The sequence below is a fragment of the Podarcis vaucheri genome (assembly GCF_965113315.1).
Source record: "Podarcis vaucheri genome assembly, chromosome: 3".
In the NCBI taxonomy this organism is placed as follows: domain Eukaryota; kingdom Metazoa; phylum Chordata; class Lepidosauria; order Squamata; family Lacertidae; genus Podarcis; species Podarcis vaucheri.
The window spans coordinates 23349058-23363820 of NC_138761.1; the positions used below are offsets into that span (position 1 = coordinate 23349058).

The 14763-nt window shown below is 41.3% G+C and overlaps 1 protein-coding gene across 5 annotated transcripts in view; it reads left to right on the top strand.

Annotated features, from left to right (window-relative positions):
* THADA (THADA armadillo repeat containing) overlaps positions 1–14763 on the top strand; it is a 161150-nt gene that overhangs the window by 46740 nt on the left and 99647 nt on the right. For all 5 annotated transcript variants that reach the window (XM_082217226.1, XM_082217222.1, XM_082217223.1 and 2 more), the window contains exon 26: positions 1451–1542. In XM_082217226.1, the coding sequence (XP_082073352.1) occupies positions 1451–1542 (92 nt within the window). The remainder of the gene's footprint in view (positions 1–1450; positions 1543–14763) is intronic.

Genomic DNA, 14763 nt, shown 5'->3' on the forward strand with positions numbered 1-14763 from the left:
CTAACTTCTACTCCGTTATTGGTATTAATTTCAGTGGGTCTAAAAGTAGAACAATGTTTCCGTGGGTGTGGTCAGTTAAAATGTAATGCCGCAAGATCAGTCCCCCCACTAAGTAATATAGTTTAAACACCTTAGTAAAGGTAAAGGGACCCCTGACCATTAGGTCCAGTCGTGGCCGACTCTGGGGCTGCGGCGCTCATCTCGCTTTACTGGCTGAGGGAGCCAGCGTACAGTTTCTGGGTCATGTGGCCAGAGCAACGCACGGAAACGCCGTTTACCTTCCCGCCGGAGCGGTACCTATTTATCTACTTGTACCTTTTGGCGTGCTTTCAAACTGCTAGGTTGGCAGGAGCAGGGACTGAGCAATGGGAGCTCACCCCGTCGTGGGGATTCGAACCGCCGACCTTCTGATCGGCAAGTCCTAGGCTCTGTGGTTTAACCCACAGCACCACCCGCGTCCCCAAACACCTTACTAACCAGTCCCTAAATAACATTATGACTTAGTTTTTGGGTAATGCTGTGCCAAACCATGACTTAGGGAGAACACGTGAGCATGCAGGTTCTCTCAGAGGAGATCTTGACCGCTCTTGCTCCTCTGGTCTGGCTGGAGTTTCTGCTGTCCTTTGAGCCATGTTTTGGCTTATCATGTCTTCTGAATCTGGGCTTGTGGTTTGTCTAACTCAGTGGTTCCCAACCTTTTTTGGGCCATGCCCCACCTAAGCATCTCTAAAATCCTGATGCCGTCCCCCGTCCCCCCTGTGACACATAATTCTTATTATTCAAAAAGTGAACTCCTATTCATGTGGAGGAAGCCTAAAAGGCCATTAGCTTGGTCTAAACAAGCTTCCAAAGAACATGGCACTCATGAAAGAGAAAAATAAAAGAACAAAAGGACAGTTGAAGTACTGAGGAAGAAATCACTAAGGAATTGTTAATAATAATAATGATAATACGAAGTGATATGAAAAAATAGCAAATAAAGTTCCAAAACATATAATAAAGAACTGAAATGCATAAATATAAAATAATTTTAATGGAAGCTTTTAATGTAATACTTTGATCATTTTAATTACTATTCAACAAAATAAAAATTCAGAATACCATTTGAGCTCACCTCGAGATAAAAAAAATGTGTATGTCACAATATACTGTATATGACACCCCTAGAACCATAAGAAATGCAAAAAAAAAAATACTGTTAATAACTCATTCTCGAATTGCCCCCCTTAAAAATCAAATTGCCCCCCTGTGGGGCTTGCGCCCAATGTTGAGAACCACAGGTCTAATTCCAGTATAAATATAAGTATAAGTTGAAATTGACATTATGTTTTTAAAATGAAGCTCTTTCCCCTTTATGGGCTTTTTTTCATCTACTTTAACTTATACATAATGAAAAGATATAGGAAAAATTGGGATGTCATTTAACACTTGCCTTTATGTTGCTTGATAGGTGAGAAATTCATCTACTCTTCTCTTTAGTACATTGATCACAAGAATATTTGGGGTTAAAAGAGGAAAGGATGAGAACTCAAAGAAAAACAGGTATGGTACATGGATGCTCTCCTCGTGAAACAGGGTTGGGGAACCTGCAACCCTCCAGATTTTGGAATCCAACTCTTATAATCCCTAGTCAGAGATAATGGGAGTTGTAGTCCAATATTATTTGGGGGGGGTCACATGTACCCCACCACTGCTATAAAATATTCTATGATCAAAAAGAAACTTGAGAAATGTCCCTTATTTTAGATGGATTTATATGAAATTTATTGTTATCATCTGATACCAATAATTAAACTGTGTTAAAAAAAAATTATGACAGCGAGAACATGATGCTCTTAATCTCAGGGTCATGGATTTGAGCCCCACATTCGGCAAAAGATTCCTGCATTGCAGAAGGTTGGACCAAAGTCTATGATTGTTAATTTGGGTGTAAAATGGCACTCTTGGCTAATGTTTGCAGTTATTTTACTATTCCCGGCCTGCTAAGCTGTTGCTTTTTCTTTTCTTCATTTCCCTCACAAAGTATACTTCAGACATTTGTGCTTGCTTCAACGTGGGGCTAATCTAGATTTAGCTGTATAACTTTTAAAAAACGACCCTAAGCCTCCTTGCGCAGAAACCACCCCAGGTTTATTTGGTCCTGCTTCCTGTTAAGTATGCATAAGATTGCAGCCCTCATTTCACAAATGCTACCTTTCCATTATCTTAAAAGGATGTACAAAGCTCTAAGCATAAGAAGCAGGATTCATATATGTTTATAATAATTATATAATTTATTATTTATACTCTGCCCATCTGGCTGAGTTTCCCCAGCCACTCTGGGCGGCTTCCAATCGAGTGTTAAAAACAATACAGCATGAAATATTAAATATTAAAAACTCCCCCTAAACTCCCCAAATAGAAGATAGAGGTAGGTAGCTGTGTTGGTCTGCCATAGTGGAAACAAAATAAAAAAATTCCTTCCAGTAGCACCTTAGAGACCAACTAAATTTGTTATTGGTATGAGCTTTCGTGTGCATGCACACTGAAGAATCTGAAGAAGTATCTGAAGAAGTGTGCATGCGCATGAAAGCTCACACCAATAACAAACTTAGTTGGTCTCTAAGGTGCTACTGGAAGGAATTTTTTTATTTTGTTTCATAAATGGAAGAGTACACATTGAAGGGTTTTACCCCCACAATTCATTGTCATGTGATTGTTCTATATGTATTTCCTGACGCCTTTAAATGCCTTGAACCCTTTCATAATTCGACTTTCATGGATCTGGAGTCTCGCTTCAGAAAAGGCCTGGGTCTTTTCTCATGAGCCTTTGCAGAATGGGCCAGGAATAAGTGAGCTGATTCTGAAAGTGAGAGAACTGTGGTGCATCTGGTTTGTAGCCTGCGTGGTAGGTTGAACTCTTAAATGGATTCTGGACAGGAGTGGGTAGCAGGGCAGAAAGTGTCAACAAGGAGTTGTAGCAAAGCCAGAGTGCGGCAGAAGCAGACAGGAGCAAAGGGAAGCACAGGGCCTGAGAGCAGCACATCAAAGGGCTGCAATGTAACTTTTCAGTTACACACTTGTTTGGTTCAAATGGGCTTTGTCTGTATTGCAGGGATGGGCTGGAGGTTCTGCCGTCACCTGTTTTCAATTAATAATATTCTTGATTGAGGGATGTACAACTCTGAAATGGTGCCAGCTGCAAGGGCAAAATGTTCACAATTTAAACCCACACATGATTGACTGATACTCATTTTCTGAATAATATATAAGCACAAATAGAATCTAATCTGGTGATTTTGTTATTTGGGTATGTGTGAGCCCTTCAGGCTGCGTGCCTACACTAATTTAATTTTAAGAATGACTTTTGGGAACTAATCCTTTACAATGAAATTATAACAATAATCTCTGTTTGAGGAAACCTGCATTTTATATTTATTTGTTCTGGTTCAGCAGCTGAGACACTTTTGTAATAATAAAAAAACCGCTAGATGTCTCTCTTGATTCATGTTTTTTTTATTGCAGAATAATCACTGTGTACCTAGAGCAACGATATGTAATTCGCTTTCCTTCAGGCATCCTTTGTTTCCAATATGTACTTGTGTTTGGATTACAGTCAAGTACATTTTATGTAACTTTCTGGGTCGTTTTAAATGAGCCAACATTTTCAAACTGGGAAGCCTGAAGGTAGGAACTTTTCCATAAAAGTGGATCTTATTTCCACAGATGTTGTGTTGATCCACCTCCTGTACCTTTTCACTTAATAGGCAACCTCGGATACGTTTTAAAATTAGGTTACATGGGCAGGTGTCATTGACATGAGTGGAAAGTCTGATCTCCCAGATTGTGCGATGATAGAGGAAGCCTCGTTAAATTAGATGCAGCTTGTGCCACAGGTTATTGAGGACCTAAGGTTCTAATTTCTATATCCAAGGCTGAACATTTAGAAGAGGATGTTGCAGCATGGTTTGACAGAAATGAGAGGCCAGGCAATTTTAAGAAAATTATTTTTCTCTCCTTACTTCTGCAAGAATCCATGGCAGTGGCACTGCATTTTACATTGAAGAAAAGAGTTTCCAAAGTCCCATCTTCCCAGCCAGTTGAAAATCTTCAGTTTACTCATGGGTTTGTTTAAAGTGTAAATGAATTACCCTTGCGAAAAGTGCAGGAAGCTTCTACCACTTTAATATCCCCCCCCCCATCTTTCTCTTGTAGATATATTTAAAACAAGGGGTGGAAAACATATTTACACCCAAATGCCTTCCATTCCCGTCTGTCCTAAAGAAAGAAAGAATATTCTCCTCTGGCTCATTACTTCTGCCCTCCTTTTGGCTTTCTCAAACCTCTCAACCTTTTTGAACGTTATCTCTCCTCCACCCCTGCAGGTCAATCTTGACAGGTGGGCAGAACCACCCAGGTGCTTGGCAGGTGAGTTGTCCTACTGACAGGTCAAAGTTGGCCCAGGGGGTGGCAGGAAAACACTGCCCTATCAGGATCAAACTCCCTGCACATCAGGTGACTCAGTCTGGCTTTCTGCAAACTTTGCCAAGCCACTCAATTCCCAGCAGAACTGTTATACAGTACTTTAACTACTTTTTTTTTTAATTTCTCAAATGACATCGGAATTAGCATCCAGGTGGAATTTCCGGAAGTCGGCAAAAATGCCCGAGGAAACCCGGGCGTATGGCAACCCATGTCAGAAGTGTTGATTTTTTGATGAAATGCCAAAAAATAGCTCCAAAATTGTCTTTTCTTTTTTAGATTTTGCAAAAAAAAATGCTCAACAACTTTTGTGCCCAGATTTTCACTTTTTGAAGTATGGCAACCCTACTTATATAGATGCAGTTCAAATCAGCAAGAAATGTGATTATTTCTTTATTAGCATCCTTGTTCCTCATTACGTAGTGTAGGATTTGCTGTTAAACCCATAATGCCTAGAAAAGTTCGGCCTCTGCTGTGAGTAGCAGATTTTCCTGTCCATATCTTGTTGTTATATATGGACTCCAAGCAACAGTGGGGTATCCTACTTCCTGTGTATTTATCATAGGGCCACTCCACACATTATAATTTTAGGTGTTGGATGTGACTAATAGCTGCTTGGAAACTTACTCCTTACAGGTACAGAGAACAGATTTGCTGTATACACTCAGTGTCAGTGAAAAATTTAGTGGAATGACTTTTGCAGGTAACAAGCTATTCTTTTGGACACCTGTATAAAGATCACTGCTGCTGTTGCTGTTACAGAATGAGGATGGAAAAAATGCCTGAACTATTGAACTTCAGTACCTATAATTTCCTGAAACACACTTATCTTCTGTTTACAGCTTTGAAGAATGAGTAATGATTCTTCCTTTTACTGGCATGTTGAGTGCAGATTTCTCTGAATTCCAATTAGTGCTTGAGTACTAATCAGAAAGACTATTCAGGAATTGATTTTGTTTTTTTCTTCCCCTCTTGCCAAAGGAGCTTCTCCAAAATGCCATCACTTATTCTGTAGTAGCATTCCTTTATTCAGAACCGCTGAATAAAGTGGTACCTCCCTTCGACAAGCATGAATATTAACGATAGTCCAAGATTTTCTCCGTTTTCATGATGTTGTTAACAATGCAAAGGCAAACTCCCATGAGCTACAGAATTCTGAAACAGGCTGTAGAGAAATTCACGTGACTGCATGTCTCTTGGATGATATTGATGAGAAAGAAAGCACTTTGTGTGTGTAAGTGAATTTAGGGGATAAAATCATTCTTGCGCTGCTAATTATTGAATAGTGCAGCCTGCTTATGGAAGGCTTCAGTGGGAGAGCAGGTTCTCTGTGGAATTTTAAGGAAAGAAGTGGCAGTGTTGCAAAGGCTGACTTAGTGTAAATCAGATGCATTCAACTATGGTTGGAAAAGTTTGATAGGCAGGTTTTTTAAAAAAAATTAAAATCTGGTACCCACTATGAGACTTGGGACACGTTTGCAAGTGTTCAATCAGAGTTAAACTTATGAGTAAGGAACCTGTGCCCCTCCAAATGATGTTGGACTTCCAGCTCCCATCAGCCCCAGCCAACGTGAATAATGGTCAAGGTTGGTAGAAGTAGACCACCAACCTATGGGGGGTGCACACCCCTGTTTTGTTGTTGTTTAGTAGAGTCCGACTCTTTGTGACCCCATGGACCAGAGCACGCCAGGCACTCCTGTCTTCCACTGCCTCCCGCAGTTTGGTCAAAATCATGTTAATAGCTTCGAGAACACTGTCCAACCATCTCGTCCTCTGTTGTCCCCTTCTCCTTGTGCCCTCGATCTTTCCCAGTATTAGGGTCTTTTCCAGGGAGTCTTCTCTTCTCATGAGGTGGCCAAAGTATTGGCGCCTCAGCTTCAGGATCTGTCCTTCCAGTGAGCACTCAGGGCTGATTTCCTTAAGAATGGAGAGGTTTGATCTTCTTGCAGTCCATGGGACTCTCAAGAGTCTCCTCCAGCATCATAATTCAAAAGCATCAATTCTTCAACGATCAGCCTTCTTTATGGTCCAGCTCTCACTTCCATACATCACTACTGGGAAAACCATAGCTTTAAGTATACAGACCTTGGTTGGCAAGGTGATGTCTCTGCTTTTTAAGATGCTGTCTAGGATTGTCATTGCTTTTCTCCCAAGAAGCAGGCGTCTTTTAATTTCGTGACTGCTGTCACCATCTGCAGTGATTATGGAGCCCAAGAAAGTAAAATCTCTCACTGCCTCCATTTCTTCCCCTGTTTTAGTGTGATGAGAACAAGCCACGTTGAGCCTTGGGTTCTTGAGCTTCCATTTTTGCTTCTCTGATTAAAACCGGTTTGTTCCAAGCAATACCTAGTTGGCATTAATCATGGTTTTCAGTTCAAAGTACATAGAATCATAGAATCATAGAGTTGGAAGAGACCACAAGGGCCATCGAGTCCAACCCGCTGTGTTTAAGCAAAGCAGAAGCAAAAAGGGGGTAGTACTAGATGACTCTTGTGACCATTCCAAATCTGCAATTCTATGTAGCATGTTGTGCACCCCAGTGCAACCGCCATCCCTGGTGAACCAACCTGGTTTAAAGAAGGAGATGCATACAACATTCCACAGGTAAATTCTTCTTGCTTGCCTAAGATCATGCTTAAATTGCTCCTGAGTGCTAACCTCCTCCTGCATCATAGCCTTGGACCAAACCCTCTGAATGAGAACTTCAAGCGAGTGGTGGATTTCTCACTTTTAAAAATAGTTTACTGGAAAAGGCAGTAGATTCGTAGATGAGATGCAAAATATTAACAAATGAAAACAAAGCTTTCAAGTTCTCATAATGTTAGGTGCTACCACAGGGATCAGATAAAAATTCTGGATAGCAGACAGTACAGCCAAGGAAGGCAGGCTGCTTCAAGTTCAAGCACCAATTTTGATGCATGTTGGAGATAGCACATTCTCGGGGACTACTTTAAAAGGTAGAGCTTTTTATGGTGACTGTTAGACACCTAATTTACCAAAGGGACGGTAATGGTTCAGTAGCGTAACACACTTTATTCAGTATGGTTATCTGCCCTCTTCGCAAGAAATGTGGAAACGTAGGGAAATGCCTGTTGTCTTTGTCCATGGAGTTTTCTTGGCAGGGATACTGGAGTGGCTTGCCGGTTCCTGCTCCAGGTGGATCACGTTTGGTCAAAACTCTCCACTATGACCTGTCCATCTTTGGTGGCCCTGCACGACATAACTCATAGCTTCTCTGAGTTATTCAAGCCCCTTCGCCACGGCAAGGCAGTGAATTATGGTGTTGGAGGAGACTCTTGAGAGTCCCATGGACTGCAAGGAGATCAAACCTCTCCATTCTGAAGGAAATCAGCCCTGAGTGCTCACTGGAAGGACAGACCCTGAAGCTGAGACTCCAATACTTTGGCCACCTCATGAGAAGAGAAGACTCCCTGGAAAAGACCCAGGTGTTGGGAAAGATTGAGGGCACAAGGAGAAGGGGACGACAGAGGACGAGATGGTTGGATAGTGTTCTCGAAGCTACCAGCATGAGTTTGACCAAACTGCGGGAGGCAGTGGAAGACAGGAGTTCCTGGCGTGCTCTGGTCCATGGGGTCACGAAGAGTCAGACACAACTAAACGACTAAACAACAACAAACAACAGGGAAATGCCTTGCAAGGAGTCAGATGTTTGGTCTGTCTAGCTCAGAATTATTTGCACTAACTGTAGCCATGGTTCTGTCTTTCCCATCCCATTCTGGAATTGAACCTGAGAACTTTTTGCTTTTGAAACCATGTGCTGTACAAGTGAGCTAAATGCACCTGTGGCACACAGAACTTATTCCTCGAGACCAGACTTTCTCCACCTTGGGTTCCCAGGTGTTGTTGGACTACAGTTCCCATCTTTCCTAGCTAGTGTGGCGGGTGGTCAGGGATGATGGGTGTTATTTATACCCCGCCCGTCTGGCTGGGTTTCCCCAGCCACTCTGGGCGGCTCCCAACAGAATGTTAAAAACACGATAAAACATCAGGCATTAAATGCTTCCCTAAGCAGGGTTGCCTTCAGATGTCTTCTAAAAGTTGATGGGAGGGTGTTCCACAGGGTGGGTGCCACTACCAAGAAGGCTCTCTTTCTGGTTCCCTGTAACCTCGCTTCTCACAGTGAGGGAACTTCCAGAAGGCCCTCAGAGCTGGACCTCAGTGTCCAGGCTGGATGATGGGAGTAGAGACGCTCCTTCAGGTATGTCTCCTGTGCTCTCTTCCAGCTGCCCTATTAGCAGCAATGGAGCGACGTTACAATGGTACCTCAGGTTACATACTCCGCTAACCCAGAAATAGTGCTTCAGGTTAAGAACTTTGCTTCAGGATGAGAACAGAAATCTTGCTCCGGCGGCGCGGCGGCAGCAGGAGGCCCCATTAGCTAAAGTGGTGCTTCAGGTTAAGAACAGTTTCAGGTTAAGAATGGAACTCTGGAACGAATTAAGTACTTAACCCGAGGTACCACTGTATATAGTTTTCACTCATCTTCTGTCAGCTGTTTAGCAGGAAAAAAAACCTTCATCTCCTCCCCCCCACCCGCCACATTGCTCTTTACTGTGTTTTCCAGTTACATTTTTCCTTCTTTGCTGCCCACATATCAGTGGTACCTCGGTTCTCCTGTTTGTGCAGGGGGAAGCTCCCTAGGTCTGGGCACGACTGCTGTTTGATCTGCTTGGGAGAGGAATGCAAGGTAGACTCACTGCATTACGTACACAAAGCAGGCATGCTGCAATTGTTCTAGGAGTCTTCATTCCTCCGTGTCAGTCGTGGGAGAAGGTTCTATCAAAAGGCTAACGAGTGAATCATTTTGTGGTAGGGCTGTGGTAATCCTCCAAAGCAGTAATCAAAGGCAGTAAATGAGCTGAGATTAGTTTGGGATATCCTGAAAACTTCTTGAACAATAGGTACATACAGTGTGAGTGTACACTCACAAAGCTGATGTATGCTTAAATAACACCTTTGTACTCCCCCCCCCCCTTGGTAACGTAACACCTGTCAGTCTCTTTGCAGTCTCAAATGACTACCTTGAGGTTTTTTGTTTTTTCAAAAAAGGTAAAATAAAATTCCTGCTTATCATCTGATGCACCCCCTCACATCACTGATTTCTTAAGAAGTGCAGGCTTCCCACAGTTGCTCTTCTCATGCCTAAATACACAAAGGTATCATAAATAGCAAACTAACAGGTACTGAGAGACTGAGGCATAAAAGAGATCAAAGCAAACAGACCATGCAGTCATTTCAAAATCTTGGCTGGCTGCTCTTGTAAATAAGAGTGCTTCTAAAGCAGAAAGCATTCAACTACTGTATTTATATAGGCCTTGACTGACAGTTCGGTTATTAACTTCGTAAAAACACAGGCAACGTAAACTAGTAGGAATGTTTGCTCTAGCAGTTTCTATCTGAAAGAAAATGAAAACCAAGGTATAATGGCTTGCTCTCTGTTTCCCTAAAGTATTTATTTTAGAACTATGCAGCATAAAAGAATGTTTTCCCAAGTCGGTGAACTTAAGCAATGTTGCTTGCTTTCTGATATTTAAGTATGTTGTTCCTTGCAAAACAAATGGTACATTTATCAATCTTTTTTGCATTCAGTAATGCTTAATTAGCCTTTTAGCTCCCTTTCTCTCATTGCCTTGCCTTTTTAAAAATAAATAAATAAATATTAAATTGCTCTTGTGAACTTGCATAAAAAGAGAAAATAGAGGTATTAACTCTTGAAATGAAGATATATTTCACAGTTATGTTCAGCGGAATCCTAACTGGATTTTATCAGTGTAAGTATCGTTGGATTTAAAATTGCCTACTACTCAACCGCCCCAATTTAAGCAGGATATCCTAGAATTACAGAAGGCATTCCAGCTTCCGATTGGCTCCTGGAATGTCTCACCTTTTGGTTGGTTGCTCTGGTAGGAGTCAGCTGACTCATGCCACAGCAGCTGAGCAAAGAATGAATGTCCTGATTTAGATCCCCCAGATGATAACAACAACAACAACAACAACAACAACAACAACAACAATAATAATAATTTATTATTTATACCCCGCCCATCTGGCTGAGTTTCCCCAGCCACTCTGGGCGGCTCCCAATCAAATGTTAAAAACAGTACAGCATTAAATATTAAAACCTTCCCTGAACAGGGCTGCCTTCAGATGCCTTTTAAAGATAGGATAGCTGCTTATTTCCTTCACATCTGAAGGGAGGGTGTTCCACAAGGTGGGTGCCACTACCGAGAAGGCCCTCTGTCTGGTTCCCTGTAACCTCACTTCTCGCAAAGAGGGTACCGTTAGAAGGCCTTCAGCGCTGGGGGTGGAGACGCTCCTTCAGGTATACAGGACCGAGGCTATTTAGGTTGGTGGGTATGAAATTGCTGTGAATCCCCATGCCAGGAAACTTGGAAGTGGTTGTCTTTGTTATCTTTTATTCCTGATTAATGAGGCCTAGAATCTCTCAGCACAGTCCTAAACTAATGAAGCGCCCCTTCGGTGCCTTTGAAATGTTTCACAATATCTAATTGGGAAATCTAGTTGGTTTGTCACAACACTCTTGTATTTCAGTTCAGTTTGTCCCTCATTGCTCTTCAACAAATCTTCCTGTACATTTGTTATGCCCTTTCAACTATATTTTATTGTACGTAAACCACCCTGGTAAATCTTATTTTAAAAGAAGGCTGAAACCTATTGAACTTGAGAATCCTGTGAATTGGCTGATGTGAATATTGTAGTATTCTGATTACTTTGTTTTGGCCTTTCATATGATTTATGAGAATATTATTCACTTTGAGGGCAAGTTCAAACATATTTTTCATCACTGCAGTATCAAGTAATTACTCAAAAGTATTAATGAACTCCTCATGGATTAGTAAATACAGAATTTTGTGGTCACTTCTAGTCAACTCAGACACACTGTTTTTCAGTGAAGGCAGTGTATACTTTGCTTGAAAGTCATCTTAATCAAGTTATGTATGTGATGAAACAGTGTGGAGTCTCGTATTTAGTGAACCATTCATCTAAGTGGCATTGACCCCCTTCCTCCCCCCAAAAGTTTTGCCATTAAATTATTGACATGGGGTCACCTCCTCCCCTCCCTCCATTTTTGGATTTAAAACGTATTTCAGCTGTGTATTAAAAGCCCCAAGAAGTTCATTCTCTTTAGTGGAGGGTATTCTTTTACAGAAACATCAGTGGCTAATGGCCTGCAGATGCTGTAAGGAATAATGAATTCTCCTTTAAGAAAGCAGAGAGCACTCTTTGCAACAAACACTCCCTAGTTCCTTTTTCAAACATGTCTCTTTAGCACTCTGATTTCAAGCTGGAATATTTGTTTTGACAGAACTCTGCTTTCTTAACTCCTGGTGTTGGAGCATCCTTAACAGGTAATGAAGGTTTTGCCAGGAAAATCCAACTCCGGCTGAAAAAAGATGAAAGCAGTATCAACCTTGTTAGTGCTGGCACAGGATAATGGTCAGAGGAGTAGACTATACTTTAAAAAAAATGCTTTAGAGTTCTGCTTAAAATTAAACAACCCATCAAAGTTGATTGAGTATGTTCACATCCATTATAGGAAAGAAAGGTGAGCAAAATAAAGGGCAGGCAAACAGCTTGCTGATGAATTTAAAAACTGAAGATTCCTCCCATCCCAAGCAGGGTGAGGGATGGATAAGATGAAGAGAAAATTTCTAACTGAGAGCTGGAAGGGTCTGTGATTTTCCATAGGAGACAGGATTAAGAAATACTTTTAGATAGAGTCAAGGTTTTGTAATTATGAACTGTTTTGTGCTGTTGTTGTTGCATTTTATTATAGATTACTTATTACAGCATCTATATGACTCGTTTGATCCTTAAACTACATGTTATGGATTGTCATTTGTGTTTTATGTTGTGATGAAGGGCAGTACAGTAAACCTTGGCAGCCGAACATTTCGGCTGCCAAACGTTTCGGAAGCCAAACGCCAAAAATCCGCAAGTGAATGCTTTGGTTTTTGAACGTGCCTCGGAAGTCGAATGGCTTCCCAGGCACATTTCTTAATTTTCCCCATCGAATTTGTTGACAGCCCTTTGATCCTCGGTTTTCGAACGTTTCAGAAGTTGAATGGACTTCCAGAACAGATTACGTTCGAAAACCGAGGTTCCGCTGTATATAAATCTAATGAATACTATTACAGTACATCTACATTTTCTTGCATTTAACTTCTGAAATTCCAACTATACACAGTTAAGGTGGGGATGGTCTTGTAAGAAGTCAAATTCTCCCACGAGAACATCCCTATTGAGAAGCAAGGCTGAGAGTTTAAAAGCTCTTTTTGCTCCAGGTAAGGATTAGCTATGGCCTAATCGAAATACTGAGATACTATGTAGCTTTAAGGTACAGTAAACCCACAATTTATGTAGGGGGTTGTGCCTTAAGCCAAAATCACATGTCTTCCAAATCCATTGGGGTTGGGATTGCCAAAGTCATTTTTCCCAGAGCCCTGCCCTCTTTGCACCCCCTTTATATTAATTTTTTTGCCATGCATTTAAAGCTGAATGCACACAATTAAATGTGCATAGGTTGCAGGCTTACTGTACTTTTCAGATAACCGGGAACTGATTAAACAATAAATTGCCGGTTTATGTGAAACTCACAGCTTTACCGATCCTTCCTAACTTCATCTCTTCTTTCATACTGGTTAGTTTCAACCCATTATCAAACTGACCTGATGAGTATTATTTAACACAGTTAGCCTCCCTCATCTTCCCCTTCATGGTATAGCACCTAGTAGACTGGAGGCAATTCAAATTAACCCTGCTGGCTCCCCCTACACTCCATTTTAAGACTGTGACTAAATGCAGACTCCGTGGATTCAGCGTCAAGCCAGCTTCCCCTCTCCTCTGTTTTGTTTAACATCTGGTTTCATAAAGAGATCTAATAAAGATATTGCCTGGCTAGTTTCTGGGTTGTCTTTTGGGTCAATGTAGTTTCCTTTACTTTTTTGTTCAAGATACTCATAAACAACAACTCCTCCTCACCTGTTGCTAAGGGCCATCCACCTTGCCTGGAGTAAATGGTTTGTAGGCTGCTATTATATTCTGCCTATGGTGGGTAGTATGAGACTTCTACCCTTAGATCAGACTGCGTTTTCCTTGTCATTGCAGGCCTTCGGAAGATGAATTGAATAAGCTGCATGCCTTTCTTGCTTATTATCCTGTGTATGACTGTAACACAGAATGCGTTGATAAAGCACACACACACACACACACACACACACTGGTACCTTGGTTCTCAAACGCCTTGGTACTCAAACAACTTGGAACCCAAACACTGCAAACCTGGAAGTAAGTGTTCCGGTTTGCAAACTTTTTTCGGAAGCCGAACGTACTCCATTTTGAGTTCCACGCTTCCGTTTTGAATGTTACATTTCCGTTTTGAGTGCCGCACTTCTGTTTTGAGTGTTACACTGAGGTCTGTCTGTTTTCGCTATTTATTTTGCATTATTGTTTTTGCAGCTCTTTTCGTTTTGTTTTTGCGACTGTGTGGAAACCAGTTCAGCTACTGATTGATTGATTGTGTGACTGCAGTACATTGTTTATTGCTTTCATTTTATGGATCAATGGTCTCGTTAGATAGTAAAATTCATGTTTTAGGAGTTGTTTTTAAAAGTCTGGAACGGATTAGTCCATTTTGCATTACTTTCTCTGGGAAAGCGCACCTTGGTTTTGGAACGCTTTGGTTTTGGAACGGACTTCTGGAACAGATTAAGTTTGAAAACCAAGGTACCACTGTATATATTTTTTAAAGAGCTGTATGATCTAAGTTGTGGGCAGGCAAAAAGAGCAAAGTGGTTGTGGACATCCTTAATTCAGTCCTGGTATTGGATTAGTATTGTATCCTATTATTTTATTAGCTAATTTATGTCTCTGTGAGATTGCCATTTGGCATCTCTGTGGATATTTGGCGGGAAAGTGCACCTTTAGGGCTCTGCAAGGACAGCCGCCTCTTAAAAGACAACAACAACCCGCCCCTTTCAAATTGGCTGCCCTTTTCCCCTGACTAACGCTTTTGTCACTGAGAAATGGAACAGCTGATTCACGAATTATGCATACAGCATTACACCTAATATGCCCCAGGGATCAAGGTCATGAAAGTATCCTTCTTCTGAAAAATGTAAAATACGATAAACAGCTTAATCGGATGACCTTCTTAATTGTATTTCAGTTCAACAATTACTTTGATAAAATACATATTTTGTTATGTGCAAATGGCTTTAGACACCTATGAGGTCCATAAATTACCCTATAGCATCTATT